Raw genomic sequence first — 18,947 nt, 5'->3', positions numbered from 1 at the left:
TAGCAGGGCAGTGTACGTAGCAGGGTAGTGTACGTAGCAGGGTAGTGTACGTAGCAGGGCAGTGTACGTAGCAGGGTAGTGTACGTAGCAGGGTAGTGTACGTAGCAGGGCAGTGTACGTAGCAGGGCAGTGTATGTAGCAGGGTAGTGTACGTAGCAGGGGTCGTAGCAGGGCAGTGTACGTAGCAGGGCAGTGTACGTAGCAGGGTAGTGTACGTAGCAGGGCAGTGTACGTAGCAGGGGTCGTAGCAGGGCAGTGTACGTAGCAAGGGTCGTAGCATGTTTTTGCAATTTTAAATATAAAGCAGTGAACAATCACGTTTCATAGTAAACTTTCTGATAGGGTGTATTTACCATGCCTTAAAAACCGCGCTATATCTAATTAGGGTGTTTACGGCTCAAGAGTGGTGCACTGAATTTGTTGCTGAACTATTGCTCATAGATTGTGGTTACTAGTGTGTTTTACTCTATTTTTTCTTTACAATAGGATCTGACAAACCTAGACATTTTCTTAGTTGCCAAAGAAGTCGAGGAATCGCTTGCAAATCATGACACGACAGAGTGCCTGTCATGGTGCTATGACAACAAATCAAAGTTAAGAAAGCTAAAAGTACGTCATATATTTTCTTATCAACCATATCAAAAACTTACTAGTATTTTTCAATGGTAGCACATTTTAAAGGTCTGCAAATTTAGATACAAGATTATTTGAACAAGAAAAAATATGAAGAAATACCTAATTACACATTTTTTTGAGGTTCAGAGGTAGATTGTTTTATTAGTTCTCCTAACATAATCAGTTCATGCTTGTGTCATCATTTCAGAGTAACTTGGAGTTCAACCTAAGACAGCAGGAATTTATTGAGTTGATCAGGAAAAATCTACGGTTACAGGCTGTCAAGTGAGTATTCTCATTCATGAGTTAAATAGCAGGTGAATATTTCTGCATGCTGGTTTGTTAATATTGAGTAAAATTAAATTAAATTTTAAACAAGTCTTGTGTTTGATATATGGCACCTTGTGATAATAGTGCATTCTGCAATTTGAATAGTATATATATAAAGTAAATTATATGCCTAAATAGGTTTACCACTATAAGCACATAGGCTGGTAATATTATTCAACTCTACATGCACTTTGGCGCGTGCGTGTCTGTGTGGCACATAAATCATCCATAGAGGTCGAATGTAAAATTATTTTGTCAATTTCAGTCATGCAAGGAAATACTTTGTAAACCTAGAAGGTGAACAGTTATGTCATGTTCAACGAACCATGGGCCTGTTGGCTTTCCCTCCTGATACAGAGGTGTATCCATACAGGGTAAACAATATTAGATTATATAAAAATAAAGTTTATCTCGGTTAGATCCAAAATAAGTTGTAAATACTTACACTGACGAAATTTTCGTCCATCTCTCCAATAGACTTCGGAGAGATGGACGAAAATTTTGTCAGTGTAAGTATTTATATCTTATTTTAGATCTAGCTGAGATAAACTTTATTTTTATGTGAACTATAGAGATCCGATGAAATTATTCAATCAACTGTTAGATTATAATCATTGAATAATGTGGTTTCATATACTATGAGTATGGACATAGTACACAGCAGGTACTGATCGAAGATCGAATCGGTCATTCCCCAGGTATTAAAACAGATTGAAAAGATTCAATATTCCACTAACATAAAATCTCTTAACTCAACTGTTGTTGTAACTTCTGCATCTTAATTCTTGTATTTAAAACATATACAGTTGTATAAAAACGCACATATAACAAAATACTGTTTTAAGGACTGCTATTGTGTATAAAATATATAAAGCTAGAAAGACTGATCTGTAGAAACTATTATTATAGGAACTGCTGGATCCCACTAGGTGGCAGCAGCTGGTGAAGGAGTTTCGCAGTGAGAATTTCAAGCTGTATCAGCTGAACAACTACTCCGTGTTTACGGTGACGCTACAGGCTGGCCTGTCTGCACTGAAGACTCCGTATCCTTATCAGGCTCTTTGGATCGGGACGACAAATCTTTGCACTCTATAAATGGCTGGCGCAAATTCTGACCACTTTCAACAGAAGCCAGATATGAATAGGCGAGCGTAAAAAAAAACTTAAGAAACTGTGTCCATGTTTGACAAAGCTCGGGGGGTTAGGGGACGTTTTCATCCCTAGATTCGTGTAAATGTGCACATTGGAGATTGTAAACTCATACTACTTTGAAGCAGAGATAACAGCTAGTGTCACCACGCATAACTGGTTGTTATAGTGATACATTGAGGAAGTGAGTTTTCTTTCCCGTGTAATGATAAATCATGTAAACATCGATGGTTAGGACAAAGCAAGATGCATACGCATAGCATTTACTCTTGTCTGGAGTTAACAGCGAGAGCGGTTTTCCTGATAATTAATCATAATTAACTATAATTATAGCATGTGCGGCACACCTTTCTAGTCGTTGCGACTTCCTTAGCCACGTGTTCTACAGGCAATGCTATCATGAAGACACAATGAATCCGGACTGTCCCGTGTGTAGCCAATACCTGAATGACCTGGCTAGCAAGCTGCCGTTTGCTCACTGCTCCCAGTCACGCCTGGTCTGTCATCTGTCCGGTAAACCTCTGAACGAACACAACCATCCGATGATGCTTCCAAATGGCTATGTATACGGCGAAAACGTAAGTTCTTTGAGATCAATGGCTCATTGACTTTTCCTCTGGGAGTGATTGACAGGTAGCTCTAGCCAATAGTTTTCGCAATAGGGATGTTCAAAAATTGCTGTACACCAACACAGTGCCGCAATGTAGACAACTTTGGCCTGTGCGCGATTCAAAAACGCGTGCAAAACTCGTTTAGCTTGATTAACTTTTAATTTCTTTCTTTAATGATTAGGCAAGTTCATAAGGTTTGTTTTTTCACTACAGGTGCCGTATGAAGTCCTGAATAAGAAATTCAGGTCAGCCCAGAAGAACATTGACAGGGAGGTGGCACGTGTCCAGACAGAGCTTTCCGACCTTGAGACGAAGCTACTGGAAAAGCCAACTGTCGGCGATGTGAGCAGAATCCTAGGCAATGTCGTCGACAAGCTCAATGCGATGAAACGCAAGGTATCCGGATACGCGCGCATTCGACAATAGGTCTAGCTGCTCTAAAATGTATATATATTAATACACTGCGAGGCATTTGATGCATGTGTGTTAGAGAAATCTGTAATCTGTTTATACGCCTCATGTGTCACACACATAGGTTAGAGGAAGTATATATAGTTATGCAGAAGTGTTGCACAGCAAGGTATTGAAATGCATACGTGTGTATTTGAGGAAGTATCTAGTTGTAGTGCTGGAATATACATATATGATAATGCATGTATTGACACAAAATAGTATGAATGTATATTCTTCGATATCTGTAATATTACCAATGTATGCATGATCTTGGAATTGTGTGTTAATGGCTTCGAAACATATTGGATGTGTTTTCCAGCTGGTAATGATTAAATAAATTCAGGGCAGGATTAACCAGGCTTTAATTAAAACAATTATGTGTAATGCCGTAGTGATGTTCATAACAAATACTTTCTGTTCCTGTTCTCTGTATGAGTACCGTACGTTTGTGTGAGCGTTGTTTCCTTTGTAAACCACTATGCATGAGTACGTATATGTGAGCGTTGTTCTCTTTGTAAACCACTATGCATGAGCACGTATATGTGAGCGTTGTTTCTTTTGTTAACCACTATGCATGAGTACGTATATTATGTGAGCGTTGTTCCTTTTGTAAACCACTATATGCAGGGTTCAAAATTAAGTCCGGAGTCAAATACTTGCTGATTTACTGTCGGACTCCCTGATTTGACATATGCAGCAAATTTCCTAAGAAAATTTGGCAGACATGCACCACAAATGTCCTTTTTGTTAATCTTTAGTTTTGAGCTTCAGAATGCAGACTCCCTCATTTTGCTGCGGACACCCTCTTTTTGATGGCAGGGAGTCCGTTGGACTCGCTTGTTTAAAAGTAAAATTTTTACCTCTGATAGTCTGACTATGCGTGAGTGCGTTTATGTGAGCGTTGTTTCCTCTGTAAACCGGCATGCGTGAATCAAGGTTGGATGTGTCGGGTGACCGTTGTCACACGCGTCTGTGTGTTACAGGCGGCGGAGAGTGTCGGGGACGAGCAGGACGCCGCGCGCGTCTGTAAGCGTCGCATCGACCACCTCAAGGAGCACGACGTGAAGAACGGCCCCGCGGCGGCGCTCTGGCGTAAGAAGCGCGTCGATCGCATGCTGGTCGAGTATTTTCTGCGCTGCGGCTACTACGATACGGCGCTGAGGCTAGCAAGGCACGTCGGCATCGAGGTAACGCAACGCAGTGTGCGTAGCAGGGGTCGTAGCAGGGCAGTGTATGTAGCAGGGGTCGTAGCAGGGCAGTGTATATAGTAGGGCAGTGTACATAGCAGGGCAGTGTATGTAGCAGGACAGTGTACGTAGCAGGGTAGTGTACAGAGCAGGGCAGTGTACGTAGCAGGGCAGTGTACGTAGCAGGGCAGTGTACGTAGCAGGGCAGTGTACGTAGCAGGGCAGTGTATGTAGCAGGGGTCGTAGCAGGGCAGTGTATGTAGCAGGGGTCGTAGCAGGGCAGTGTATGTAGCAGGGGTCGTAGCAGGGCAGTGTATGTAGCAGGGTAGTGTACGTAGCAGGGTAGCGTATGTAGCAGGGGTCGTACCAGGGCAGTGTATGTAGCAGGGTAGTGTACGTAGCAGGGTAGTGTACGTAGCAGGGCAGGGGTCGTAGCAGGGCAGTGTATATAGCAGGGGTCGTAGCAAGGCAGTGTACGTAGCAGGGCAGTGTACGTAGCAGGGCATGTTGTACGTACGCAGGGCAGTGTCTGCTTACGCAGGCGTCCTAGCAGGCGAGTGTCTGCTAAGCCAGGGTAGTTTACGTAGCAGGCCAGTGTACGTGAGCAGCGCAGTGTACTAGCAAGGGCAGTGCTACGTAGCAGGCAGTGTTACGTAGCAGGCAGTGTTCGGTAGCAGGGCAGTGACGATAGCAGGAGGTGTACGTAGCAGGGCAGTGTACGCTAGCAGCGGCAGTGTAACGCTAGCAGGGCAGCTGTACGTAGCAGCGCAAGTGTACGTAGCAGGCAGTGTACGTGAGCCAGGGCAGTGTACGTAACGCCAGGGTAGTGTACGTAGCCAGGGCATTGTACGTAGCAGCGGGCGTCGCTAGCAGGGTAGTGTAACGTAGCAGGCAGTGTACGTAGCAGGGCCAGTGCTATGTAGGCAGGGGTCGTAGCAAGGCAGTGTATTTAGCAGGTAGTTACGTAGCCAGTGGCTACGTATGTAGCAGGGCGTCGTAGCAAGGCAGTGTATGTAGACAGTGGTTATGTGCTACGCTAGCCAGGGTAGCGTATGTAGCAGCGGTTCGTACCAGGGCCCAGTGTATGTAGCAGGGTAGTTGTACGTAGGCAGGGTAGTGTACGTACCAGTGCAGGCGCGTCGTAGCATGCTCAGTGTACGTAGCTAGGGCGTCATAGCCCAGGGCCAGTGCTACGTAGCCAGTGGCAGTACGTGCAGGGCGGTGTACGTAGCAGGCGGGTGCTACGTAGCAGGCAGTGTACGTAGCAGGCAGTGTACGTAGCAGGGCAGTGTACGTTAGCAAGCGCCAGCTGTACGTAGCAGGGCAGTGTATTGTAGCAGGGCGGTGTTACGTATCAGGGCGGTGTACGTAGCAGGGCAGTGTACGTAGCCATCGGCAGTGTATACGTTACAGGCAGGTGTACGTAGCAGCGCAGTGTACGTAGCAGGGCAGTGCTACGTACGCAGGCAGTGTAGTTGTAGCCAGGGCAGTGTATGTAGCAGGGTAGTGTACGTAGCAGGGCAGTGCTACGCTAGCATGGGCAGTGTACGTGAGCAGCGGCCGGTGGTACGTTACAGGGCAGTGTACGTAGCCAGGGCGTGTACGTAGCAGGCGCGCGCTGTACGTAGTAGGCGGTGTACGTAGAGTCAGTGTACGTAGCAGGCAGTGTACGTAGCCAGCGGCGGTTACGTATGGCAGTGGCGGTGTTACAGTATGCAGGGCGGTGTAGCGTAGCAGTGGCAGTGTACGTAGCAGGTCCGCGTGTGTACGTAGTAGGGCGGTGTACGTAAGGCAGGGGCGGGTGTACGTAGCAGGCAGTGTTACGTATGCAGCTCCCGCAGTGCTACGTAGCGAGGCGGGGGTGCTACGTAGCAGGGCAGCTGTACGTAGCAGGGGCAGCTGTACGTAACAGGCGCAGTGTGACGTAGAGGGCGGGTGTACGTAGCAGGCGCAGTGTACGTAGCAGCGGCAGCTGTACGTAGCAGGGGCCGGTGTACGTAGCCAGGGCGCGTGTACGTAGCAGGCGGTGTACGTAGCAGGCGCAGTGTACGTAGCAGGTAGTGTACGGTTCTAGCAGGTGCAGTGTATGCTAGCAGGGCAGTGTACGTAGCAGGGCTCGTGTACGTAGCAGGGCAATGTACGCTAGCAGGGCGGTGTACGTAGCAGGGGCAGTGTCGTACAGCGGCGGCTGTTACGCTAGCAGGCAAGTGTACGTAGTCAGGGCGGTGCTACGTAGCCCAGGCGCAGTGTACGTCAGGCCAGTGTACGTAGCCAGGGCAGTGTACGTTAGCAGGGCGTTTGACGTAGCCAGGGCAGTGTACGTAGCAGGGCGGTGTACGTAGCAGGCAGTCTGTATGTAGCCCAGGGTAGTGCTATGTAGCAGGTCGTAGCCAGGGCCAGTGTACGTAGGCAGGGTAGTGTACGTAGCAGCCGCAGTGTATGTAGCAGGACAGGTATGTAGCAGGGCGTGTACGTAGCAGGCGCCGTGTACGTAGGAGGCGGCTGCACGTAGCAGGCAGTGACGGTAGCAGCGGCGGTGTACGTTAAGCAGGGCAGTGTTACGTAGCAGCGGCAGTGTATGTAGCAGGGCAGGTACGTAGCAGGGCGCGATGTACTAGCAGCGCGCATGTACGTAGCAGGGCAGTGTACGTGTAGCGGCGTCTGCTACGCTAGCATGCGGCAGTGTACGTAGCAGGGCAGTGTATGTAGCAGGCGCACGTGTACGTAGCAGGCGGTGTACGACTTAGCAGCGGCAGTGTACGTAGCCAGGGGCAGTGTAGTAGGTAGGTGCGCGCTGCTCACGCTAGCAGGGCCAGTGCTACGGTAGCCAGGGCAGTGTACGTAGCTCAGGCGGGACGGGCGCTATTCTGGCCGCTGACCTCGTGTACGTTCAGGGCAGTGTACGTAGCAGGGCGGTGTACGTAGCAGGGCAGTGTACGTAGCAGGGCGGTGTACGTAGCAGGGCAGTGTACGTAGCAGGGCAGTGTACGTAGTTAGGGCAGTGCTACGTAGAGGGCCGGGTACGTAGTCAGGGACATGTTACGTAGCAGCCCAGTGTACCGTAGCAGCGCAGGTACGTGCAGGCAGTGTACGTGCAGGCAGTGTACGTAGCAGGCAGGTACGTAGCAGGGCAGTGGTACGTAGCCAGGGCCAGATGTACGTAAGCAGGCCGGTACGTACAGCCAGGCAGTTGTACGCTAGCCAGGGCAGTGTACGTGCAGGCAGTGCTACGGGGCAGCGCCAGCTGTACGTAGCAGGTAGTGTACTGTAGCAGGCAGTGTACGTAGCAGGGCCAGTGTGTGTATACGTTAGCAGGACAGGTAGTAGCACAGGACAGTGTACGGTAACGGGTAGTGTACGCTAGCAGGGCAGTGTTACGTAGCCAGGCGGTTGTAGGCAAGGCGTCGTAGCATGTTTTTGATTTGTGTGAGAATATAGGAGCATGAACAATACGTTTCATAGCTAAACTTTCCGATAGTGGTTTTTCTTTTACCATGCCTTTAAAACCGCGCTATATCTAATTAGGGTGTTACGCTCAAGCAGTGTTGCCACTGAATTTGCTTGCTGAACTATTGCTCATAGATTGCGGTTACTAGTGTGATTTTACTCGATTTTGTTCTTTACAATAGGATCTGACAAACTAGACTTTTTCATTAGTGCAAAGAAGTCGCAGGAATCGCCCTTGCAAAATCATGACACGACAGATGCCTGTCATGGTGCTATGCACAACAAATCAAGTTTAAAAACTAAAAGTAAGTCATATATTTCTATTCAACCAGATTCAAAAACTTACTAGTATTTCAACTGGTAGCACATTTTAAAGGTCTGCAATTTACATACGAGATTATTTGGAACAGAAAAAAATATGAAGAAATACCTAATTAACACATTTTTTTGAGGTTCAGAGGTAGATTGTTTTATAAGTTCTAACATAATCAGTTCATGTTTGTGTCATCATTCAGAGCTAACCCTAGTTCAACCTAAGACAGCAGGAATTTATTGCAGTTGATTCAGGAAAAATCTACGGTTACAGGCTGTCAAGCTGATAATTCTCATTCATGAGTTAAATTCAGTGATATTTCTGCATGCTGGATTTGTTAATATTGAGTAAATTAGAATTAATATTTTATAACAAGTCTTGGCTGTTTGATATATGGCACCTTGCTAATAATAGTGCATCTGCAATTTTGAATAGTATATATATATATATAAAAGTAAATTATATGCCATAAATAGCGTTTACCACTATAGCACATAGGCCTGGCTTAATATTTATTCAACTCTACATGCGACTTTGGCGCCTGTGCGTGTCTGTGTGGCACATAAATCATCCATAGAGGGCTCGAATGTAAAATTATTTTTGCAATTTCAGTCATGCAAGGAAATACTTTGTGAAACCTAGAAGCGTCAACAGTTTATGTCATGCTTCAACGAACCATGCGCCTGTTGGCTTTCCTCTGAGTACAGAGGTGTATCCATACAGGCGTAAACAATATTAGATTATATAAAAATAAAGTTTATGCTCGGTTAGATCCAATAATAATTTTAAATACTTACACTGACGACAATTTCGTCGCATCTCTCGCAATAGACTTCGGCAGAGATGGATCGAATTGTCAGTGTAATTACTTTTATATCTTATTTTGGATCTAGCTTGAAATAAACTTTATTTTTATGCTCGAAACTATAGTAGATCGATGAAATTATTCAAGAACTGTTAGATTATAAATCATTGAAATAACGTGGTTCATATACTATGGACCATGCAGTACACAGCAGGTACTGGATCGAAGTATCGACATTGCCGTCATTTCCCCAGGTTATTAAACGGATTGAAAACATTCAATATTCCACTATCATAAAATCTCTTACTCTAACTGTTGTGTAACTTCTGCATCTTATTTTTGTATTTAAACATATACAGTTGTTGATTAAAAAACGCACACGTATAACAAATACTGTTTTATGACTGCCTAGGTTTAAGATATTGTGTATAAAATATATAAAACGCAGAAAGACTGAGATGTAGAAACTATTATTATATTATAGGAACTGCCTGGATCCCACTAGGTGGCAGCAGCTGGTGAAGGAGTTTCGCAGTGAGGTGTGTGTGAGCTGTAACAACTAAACTCGTCGTTTACGGTGACACTACAGGCTGCGCTGTCTGCCACTGAAGACTGCCGTATCCTTATCAGGCTCTTTAGATCAACGACAAATCTTTGCCACTCTATAACATGGCTGCGCGCAAATTCTGACCACTTTCAAAGAAGCCAGCATCTTAATAGGGCCGAGCGTAAAAAAAAACTGAGAAACTATGTCCATGTTTGAAAGCTTCGGGGGGCTTCAGGTACGTTTTCATCCCTAGATTCGTGTGAAATGTGCCACATTGGTGATGTGGAAACTCATACTACTTGAGGCAGAAGATCACAGCTAGTGTCACCCACGCATTAACTGGTTTCTATCAGTGAGTACATTGAGGAGTGAGTCTTCTTTCCGTGTGAATGATTAATCATGTAAACAATCGATGTTAGGACAAAGCAGATGGCATACGCATAGCCGTTTACTCTTGTCTGGATTAACAGCTGAGCAAGTGGTTTTTCCTATAATCATAGATTAACTATAATATATAGCATGTGCGGCACACCTTTCTAGTCGTTGCGACTTCCTTAGCCATGTGTCCTACAGCAATTGGTATCATGAAGACACAATTGATCGACTTGGCCGTTGTAGTAGCCAATACCTGAATGACCTGGCCTACAACTGCCGTGCCTCACTGCTGCCCAGTCACGCCTGGTCTGTCATCTGTCCGGTAAAACCTCTGAACGACACAACCATCCCGATGATGCTTCAAATGGCTATGTATACGGCGAAAACGTAAGTTCGTATTTCTATGCATGTGTACATCAGTACTACAGAGCTATGGTACTAATATCAGCTGTTAATCTAGAAGCTATTTTGTTATGCTGTGATGTGGGAGTTTTCAAAATTTCAAAAAGTTCTCACGCAGCGCTGATTGAGTAAGATGATTGAATAAGAAAGTTAATCGATAACACTCGCATGCGCGTTGCTCTCGTGACTCAGTGAGTTTCTGTGATGTTGTCTTTCTAGGCATTGTTGAGCATGGCCGTGGAGAATGGAGGCAAGATCACGTGTCCACGCACCAAGCAGGCGTTTATGGCTTCTGACCTGGAGAAGGTGTTTGTGATGTAGCATAACCTGTGCTGTGGTGTGTCACTAGACTCGAGGTGCTGGGCCCAGCTCCTGCTAATGTGTGTGCGACAGAAGCATGAAGATTGAGTGCTATACGTACTACATAGTACCTATAGTTCCATGCATGGCCTGCCACCGTGGGTAGTGCCATACATCTTGTGTCATCGTGGCCAGTTTCATACATGCTTTGTCGTCAGTTGGGATATTCTATCACTCGCATGTGTACAGTGGCTGGATGCCTCATATTATTATTGTGGCTGTTGGTGTGAGAATTGTCTTGCAACTTTCTTCAAGACTGTATTCATGAGGACGTATCTCGATGTATATATATATGGGTTATCCGCATGCTTAGCATACATAGCATATGGTGTGCTGCAGGGAAAAGATTGTATCACCTCACAGGGGCGTGTACAGGATTTGTACCAGGGGGGGGGGGTCTAACCGTAACCGAAACTTGCGAGCACGCGAAGGGGGGGCCTTCCCCCATAAACATTTTGAAATTAGACCCCCTTAGATGCTTTTTCTGTGCGAGCAGGGGGGGTCCGGACCCCCTGGACCCCCCCCCCCCTTGTACACGCCCCTGCCTCAGATATGTTTAACATGTACTCACGTGCATCTGTTATTGATTGCCGTGCATGCACATGCATGTTTGTAGCATCAAGACTCCAGGGCCTAAGTGTAGAGGTGTGCATGGCTAATTGCAGCCGTGGTTAATGGCCTTCACTGTATGCTAAGATGGAACTAGTTTTCCACGTGAAGATCATAAGCTTTTCTACGGAATTTGTTTGCGATTACTATTCTGTTACGATTGCCCGAGTCGTGTGCCTTTAGCTACAATATCTAGCTAAAGCATCCATATGCATTTGTGTCCATCAGAGTAGTTTTACTCAGCTCGTATCGTGGCTGAATGTCTGTTGGAAGTCTGTTGGTTTTACCCATCATTTCTTATTCATATTCGTTGTACCAACAATCAAGCTCCAACTTGAACATTAGTATATTCTGTTCACGGTATTGATTCTAGTCCTGGGAATTGGTAGGTAAATGTAGTTGAAGCTGCATAACATCACTATAGTGTACCATGACCATGACCATAGTGGTACCATAGTGTAGTCACCCTTATGTAAACCCAATTGTGGCATTTATTGCTATTGCCAGTAGTACAGTGGTCCCTTTTACGTTATCATATCGCTAATCAACATGGGCATGTCGCGTAAACAGTCTCGCAGCGCGGTAGTTTCTGCATCAGCACAAACTTCCTTCTCTCGCATGAGCGTGCTTGCGTGCGTGCGTCCGTCAACAGTTGGGCACAAATCTAAATGGCTCGACGTACGGATTCGAAAGTCGGGACGTAGGGGGGTAATCCGAAAACGAGTTGGGATGTTGAAGCTGGGGGTCAAAGGTCAAAGGTCAAGAGGTGTAAAAGAAGGGAACATTCCCTCCTTAACTTAAGGTATAGGGAGGAAATGCAGAATTGCGGCACAAATCTGAACGGCCAGACCTATGCTCTTAATATTCGGTGTATAGTGTGATGGGCAGGAAACCCATCACCAGTGCGAAATTGGAGGTCACAGGTCAAAGGGTCTCACTACGCACGACTTAAATGTTACGTTTATAACCGTAGCAATAGACCTCAGATGAGTCCAAACGCTCTGCAACTCTTGTTGATCTTAAAGCTCTCCTGCACAAGTATTTGGAATTTATTGCATCAGAATTGTTGTCATACTAGCATACTGCTGTGTAAAGATTTAGTAAGCCAAAATAAAAGTATGTAAGAATGATAACTGCATTGAATACCGCGTTTTATCTATAGAAATTATAATGTCATGAAAGCGGGTACAATTTGTGGTGTAAATATAAACACACAAACAACTCATTTTATTCACACACAACTCGTGGTTCTTCTCAGCTGTTCAACCGTGTGTTCCAGCTCCGATGCTTCCTTGCTCCACTGTCTATTCCTGGCCTGCAACTGTCTCAGTTGCCTTCTCATCCTTAGCAGCTGAGCACCGTTTCTCTTCTGATTCCAAGCAAAACGATGTTTTGTTATGCACACGACATTTACGTGGGTTTTTACCGTGTTAGAATGCTTGTTTTTCGCAGTGTTATCGGTGGAATAATTACTTGCAATTTATGGGAGTGACATGATTGGAAGCAACTGTATATGCATCCCTAACGCCCTTCCTTCCTTTGCTCCCCCCACCCGCTCCAGTTCCTCTCTCCTGCTCTTTCCTCTCTCCCTCTCTCTCACTTCTCTCTATGTCTCATTCTCTCTCCCGCTCCAGTTCCTCCCTCTGCCTTTTGATCTCCTCTCACATGCACACACGCATGCATGTACGTTCTCTCTCTCTCTCTCTCTCTCTCTCCTCTCTCTCTCTCTCCTCTCTCCTCTCTCTCGTCTCCTCTCCGAATCTCTCCTCGTCTCTCATGTCAACCATCTCTCGTTCCTCTCTCTCTCCTCTCCTCGCACTCTCTCACTCCTCACTGCGGCTCCGCCGTCACTTCTCACACTCACTGCCACCCGCGTCTCCTCTCCTCGGTCATCTCCCCCACAATCGGCTCTCTCCTCGTGCGTCTCTGAGGTGCTCTCTCTCATCTCTCTCTCTCTCTCTCTCTCTCTCCCTTCCTTTCTCTCACACTGTCACACTTATAGTCGTTCCCATTACACTGTAAGAAAATGTAATCTAGGCTAGACGTATTTTATGATAACACTGTACTTACATGTAAAACGTGAATATCTTGATTCAGCTGCGATTGTTTTGATTTTTCTTTTTCCACCTGCATACATAAAGTGCTTTCACAGTAAATTATTGTAACAAATGCGGAGAACTGCTTACTACACTAAAGTGTCATAATGCACCTCCGAATCTACAATCATGCTTTAGTTTGGCTACATTGTACTCGAGACCATAGCATATGGTTTAGGAGAATGTGTAATAACAGCTCGACACGAGCACGTATTGGAGGACAAACGTTCTTCGGTCAAGTCTACTTTAGGGCCACTCATACGTACATGGTGGGGTTACGATAAGGCCAAAACAAAATATATGTGTGGTTACCGTTTCATGCCGGAAAAAAATAGGGTAGGTAGGTAGGGAAAACATTTTATTTTATTGAAACATTTTATTTACGAACCATGTGCGTTGTGCCTTTTGAAGCAGGAACTGTCCAATTCATTTTTATATTTTTTTCATTTTTTTATATATTTTTTTACTTTAACTGACAAAACTGAAAATTGACAATAAAATGTTTAGGGTCGCTGGGAATAAATAGGGTCGGTCGGGAAACGGTAACCACACCTATATTTTGTTTTGGCCTAAGGGGTTCAGGTTATGGTTAGGACGTGTGACAATGTACAGGATTCCTAAAGTAAAACAGCGTATTCGTCGGCGTTGAAAAACGTGAGAAACCTGCTCTTGCTTTGTGTTGATATCTTGCTCTTGCTGATTCACTTGCTGCTGCAGTGAGCTTGTCTCTTGTTCCAGTTGTCCTGCCAGCTTTCCACTGATGACCTGAGCATAATCCTCTTCTGCAAACAGCCTCGCCTCTATAGAGCAATAACATTATAATCTCAGATTTATTTGTTGTTTGTCAATGATTCATAAACAGCTCAAAAAAGAAGAGTAAACAGCATATAACTAACCGATGGTAACATGGAAATTTCCTGATAGTTTTATATTGTTACTGCAAATGTTATAGCTACTATGGCACTTGTGTTGCATTATATATTCACTATATTGTTTGATCTTTTCACGCAACATCTCCTATCTGCATCATCTTCGATTATATTTTTCTTACATGTCTGTGGTGCCATAAAGGTAGCGCTGAGTAACTGTAACGTGTACACTCGTGCGTTTTCTGACGTAAGAATGCGGTTTTAGCATACTACGTGTAGCAGGTGTGCTCCGGGTGCAGCTTGCTACTTTTAAATGTGTACCTTCTTGCTGTAACTGTGTCAGCTGTGATTGCTGCTGTGTCAGCCGCTGATAGGTGTAGTGAGTCGCCTCCCCTTCATCAACTTTCTCCGTATATTGCTTCATCATAGTGCCGTAGTTCGCACACAATCTGTATAATAAACGCGTACTATACTCGTACCAGTTCGCATGAACCTTATTGCATACCAGTGAACTAACAAAGCATCTGCTCTCTACTTACAGGTAGCACATAGATATACGTACATAGAGCCCTGTTATATATAAAGGAACCGTCAGTATACATGTGTAACCATCACAAAGCACGTGTGTTTGCTGATTTACGTGGCAGGCTTGATAATGTTCTTGTACGTACCTCTCCTGGAATGAGAATTTTCCATTCACTTCTCGAATCTGGCCGGCTAGACCAAAGTTCTCATTTACAACATCATTCAGACCTAAATCATGGGAAATAGATGCCTATATATAAACATGGGCAAAATTTACAGGGATGGAAGTGGCAATTGGTAAGAAAGCTATACGTAGGCTGTTAGGCCACAGGTTTAGAGCTCTAGATACTCTAAAAATGCATTCGAGTCCATTTACATTTTACAGGCACCAAATATAGTAAATTTATACTATGTAACATAACCAACAAGGATGCAATGACTACATTGAGCTATATGAAATTGAATTTAAACATATAGATTAATAACGTGAGTGTTAATACTTAAATTTGTTAATTCTTTATTCATGAAATCAGTCAGGAACGTTAATCCACTTTGTTTTAAATGACCAAAATTGTTCCCACTTCTGGCACCGAATGATTCCAAAATTTATTGACCTACATGTTAGCAGATATGTGCATGTTGATTCAAGTTTGCACTTCATTGTCTCATATGAGGAGTGTTTCCTGCTGATTTGCTCCCGTTCCCCATCCAAGACCTTCACTTCATGCTGGGCTGTATCAGATATGTTCAATGGATAATCCAATTACCTTACAATAACTGCTATATGTGTTCATTTAAAATTAAACTCATTTACATTTTAAAGCATGCTCCAGTTGTAATTTTTTAAATATTGGTGGATTAAATTTAAAAGCAACCATCAACTTACTTTTTGCTAAGTGTTTCTGCAAAAAAAAGTTCAAAATTCATTACTGGTTTGATGAAGGATTACTAGTGCAATGTACGATTATTGTGAGAATAATTATGTACACAGAGCACAGCGACTTTCTTACGAATCTCAACTAATTAATAAAACTCATGTTACCAATAAAACTTGATAGACTCCTGCAGATATCATATGTATTTTATCAGGAGTCTATCAATATTGATAGCCTCCTGATATCTGTACAGTGTGGGCTATAACCATTCTCGGTTTAGAGGTCATTGGTGGTAAATCTCAACCCTGGTCATTTACCAAAGCTGTAACCAATGGTTTAAATAAGCTGTTTATTCACAAAAAATCTATCTAAAATGCCACACCTTTAGATCAACGATGACATGCTGCTGCTTTTCCAATGTCAGTGATTGTTCCTTATGCATGCTTGCTAGCTCGCACACAAGGTTGGGTAGTGAAGTATTTACTGGGCCTCCACTAATGCTTTTAGATTTATCTTCGACATTTACGGATGCAATGAATTGGTTGTCATTGCTCCCGCTTGAATCCATTGCAGGCTAGCGCAAGTATTTTATTCTACTTGTTGTTATTACACCCAGATGAAAAAAGTGCAGATGAAATCTGAAAGGCAATACAGCATAGACTATATTTTAGATAATTTTATATATAAATTTTTAGTTCCTTCTCTCCTCGTCGAAAATAGGGCTGGTGGTTATATATAAATTACATATAAAATATATAGACATACAAATACTTATCTATCAGCGATCAACCTTGACACCCATTCCGTACACCGTACAATTCCTTGGACGTTAAACTAAAGAATAATCTTCAAATTTCAATAATAAATATATATAGCATGTGAATATAGTGTCGTGGCTAGAACAATGCCATATTACTATTATTAGGATAGCAGTGCAAAATCTCACGACTAATCATTGTGGTTATGAGCAACAGGTAAGTTTGCATTTGTTTGGGAACATCGATGATCAAATGATTCTGATCGGATGGATTCGTCTATGACAAACCACGATTACCTCGTAAAGCCTGGCGCACATTGCCGAACATTTTCCCGAACAAATGTTCGTCCGAACAAATGTTCGTCCGAACAAATGTTTTTGTCTGGCAATGTGCGGGTGAACAATTGCTGAGCGCACATTGCCGAACATTTTGCAGCGAACAACCTCGTGGCGCCGTCTAGTAGCTGTGTTGTAAAGAGTCGCGTGATTGGCGTGTGGCCAATCGGCGTGATAGGCATTTACAAATGTTCCTAGAATTGTTCGACATTCAGCGCACATTGACGAACATTCGACGAATAATGTTCGAGATATCAAACATTTCCGATCTTCAGAAACATTGTTCGGAACAAATGTTCGGCGACTTTTTTCATCGCACATTGCCGAACATTTCATGGAACATTACTACGATAATGTTTTTGAGCAAAATGTTCGGCATGTGCGCCGGGCTTAACCCACCTCGCCAGCGCGCAGGATCAAAAATACGTAACCCGCCCAAACAAACACACCCTGGCCTTGGACTGATTTGTCTTCAGTGTAGTCTCTTGCATTTGCACTTCGAAGAATAGTACTTGTGAAGTTGCAAGGCTGCTGTCAAATGGCACGTACCAGATGTCTGAAATATTGAATAATTACACGGTTTAATGATACGATATTGTTTATAATGCGTCTCGAGTCAATATTGTCTGTCTTGGAAGCAATTTTACCGCGGATAATTTTCTACATGCAGCTTAAAATCGCGGCTCACAGTTAATCAATTTTCGCGTATCAACTATGTATCCTCAATGTACTTAAATGCACCTACTGACTAGTATTTAAGTACGCAGTTTATAGTGTTTATTGCCAGTTGATTAGTACTAGTTGTTTCGTCTACAAGTAGTAGTACAACGGTAAGCCGTACGGACAATGTCTGCAATGCACAACCAAAAATATTGAGAGAATTTTACACAAGGGAGATATAGTGATCCGCTAGAGGGCAGTGACAAGACAACCAAAACACAGAAAAAAACTTGCGCAAAACTCTCACTCAAAAAATAGTTCTAAAAGTTATAAAGAAAATAAGTCGTCAGAGCAAAAAAGTTCGTATGTGTAGAAGATATTTCCCTTTATTATTTGTTTTGTAGTTTTTTAATAATTTTTTTGTATGTTCGAGGGTTTTTAAAACAGCGATGACGGTGATGATGACGATGAAAACCGGTTTACGGAAACGGCGGAGGACAAAAATGACCTTTAACCCCAAGATGTCAGCCTCCAGTTGTTGGTGTTGACATCAAAACGTGATAAATATTAAATCATCTAAGACTATGGATAGACTAAACATATTCTAGAAAAAACATCAAATTTGAAATTAACTAAGACTAGTACTCTAGTACTAGTACTAGTAAGTAGTAAGAGTAAGAGCGAGAGAGTTCTAGAGTAGGTTACTACTAATACTATTACTAGTAAATAGGGCCTAGTACTAGTACTACTACTACTAGTTACGTCAACAACAAACAGCTGAACCGAACCGTGCACTTGCACTCCCCTGTAAAACTGGTAAACATTGCTGTAGTTTCATAATAATTTTGCGTAGCCGTGTTTGTAATATTAATTATTATATTTCCCTGTTACTAGCGCTGAGAGGGTCTATGTCCCCCAGTGTACTAACGGAACGTACCCTGGTACTATCGAATATGCCGGACCGTTCTTCGCCTACTCCACTAACGAGTCTAGGGAGTCGCCTATGCCTACTCCCTAACCCTAACCATATCACTATCAAATAGAACATTTACCAGGGTACGTTCCGGTATACAAGACCGTACCCAGGGTACGTTTCGGCAGTACCCTGGGGGACATAGACCCTATGAGCGTTACTAGCTGCTGGAGGTATACTGTAACTCCTGTAATATGACATGCGTCTAAACAGAGGAATTGCTCTGACTTGTGATTGGTGGATAAAAATAGAATTTGTGACGTTACGTTTTCATTTAGGCATTTAGCCTATGACTAGAGTATGAGCGATACTGCGCGTACATATTCGCTAATTAATTCAGCTAATCGCCCTTCAATAAACTCCAGACTCACAGGGATCATAGCTAAGGCCATGAGAATGAAAAATCCGGTTTACCGTCCACCGCCCGCATGCCGCTTTAGTCCCCGCCCAAAAAAGTCATTATTTACCAAAAATTTCATTATTTGGAAAAAAATTCCCTCACTGAAACATAATAGACTAATCACAAGGTGTACTTAGCCTAAACAGCAATTCTGATGGATTTTGACAAGCTTGGGGCAGTCCGGATTGTACATGCCACTTTTCTAACCGCTAGACATATATGATATTATCAGGGCGCCGGAATAAAGATTTGA

The 18,947-nt window shown here is 43.7% G+C and overlaps 3 protein-coding genes and 1 long non-coding RNA gene across 6 annotated transcripts in view; 2 read left to right on the top strand and 2 right to left on the bottom strand.

Moving 5' to 3' along the window:
* The window catches only part of LOC106808265 (macrophage erythroblast attacher-like), a 44,465-nt gene extending 33,480 nt beyond the window's left edge, over positions 1-10,985 (top strand). Inside the window, exons 2-7 of the mRNA XM_014810901.1 lie at positions 487-609; positions 824-900; positions 1,211-1,319; positions 1,855-1,988; positions 2,483-2,672; positions 10,454-10,985. Coding sequence (XP_014666387.1) covers positions 487-609; positions 824-900; positions 1,211-1,319; positions 1,855-1,988; positions 2,483-2,672; positions 10,454-10,555 — 735 coding nt within the window. The 3' untranslated portion in view covers positions 10,556-10,985. The remainder of the gene's footprint in view (positions 1-486; positions 610-823; positions 901-1,210; positions 1,320-1,854; positions 1,989-2,482; positions 2,673-10,453) is intronic.
* A 117-nt stretch (positions 10,986-11,102) lies between these two features.
* Positions 11,103-18,947, bottom strand: part of LOC106808274 — a 22,022-nt gene continuing 14,177 nt past the window's right edge. Inside the window, exon 3 of the long non-coding RNA XR_001393761.1 lies at positions 11,103-11,139. This is a non-coding gene — a long non-coding RNA (uncharacterized LOC106808274). The remainder of the gene's footprint in view (positions 11,140-18,947) is intronic.
* Positions 12,338-17,497, bottom strand: LOC106808273 (protein Hook homolog 2-like). Of its 3 annotated transcripts, XM_014810913.1 has the most exons (10): positions 17,407-17,497; positions 17,109-17,217; positions 15,951-16,206; positions 15,580-15,595; positions 15,312-15,425; positions 14,840-14,921; positions 14,490-14,617; positions 13,963-14,099; positions 13,274-13,330; positions 12,338-12,572 (listed from the first exon to the last, which is right to left on the bottom strand). In XM_014810913.1, exons 3-10 carry the CDS (start codon positions 16,134-16,136, stop codon positions 12,435-12,437), a joined length of 858 nt encoding a protein of 285 aa, XP_014666399.1. In that variant the 5' UTR covers positions 16,137-16,206; positions 17,109-17,217; positions 17,407-17,497; the 3' UTR covers positions 12,338-12,434. The 3 variants fall into 3 exon arrangements, with proteins under 3 accessions (XP_014666399.1, XP_014666401.1, XP_014666400.1); XM_014810915.1 differs by lacking the exon at positions 12,338-12,572 and having other exon boundaries at positions 13,144-13,330; positions 17,111-17,217; XM_014810914.1 differs by lacking the exons at positions 12,338-12,572; positions 13,274-13,330 and having other exon boundaries at positions 13,808-14,099; positions 17,111-17,217.
* The window catches only part of LOC106808272 (KIF1-binding protein homolog), a 12,340-nt gene continuing 11,489 nt past the window's right edge, over positions 18,097-18,947 (top strand). The window contains exon 1 of the mRNA XM_014810912.1: positions 18,097-18,137. The gene's annotated coding sequence lies outside the window, so the exon portion shown is untranslated. The remainder of the gene's footprint in view (positions 18,138-18,947) is intronic.

The sequence above is a fragment of the Priapulus caudatus genome, unplaced genomic scaffold, assembly GCF_000485595.1.
Source record: "Priapulus caudatus unplaced genomic scaffold, Priapulus_caudatus-5.0.1 Scaffold264, whole genome shotgun sequence".
In the NCBI taxonomy this organism is placed as follows: domain Eukaryota; kingdom Metazoa; phylum Priapulida; class Priapulimorpha; order Priapulimorphida; family Priapulidae; genus Priapulus; species Priapulus caudatus.
The sequence above is the reverse complement of the archived record's forward strand: the minus strand, read 5'-3'. Positions and strand labels throughout refer to the sequence as shown.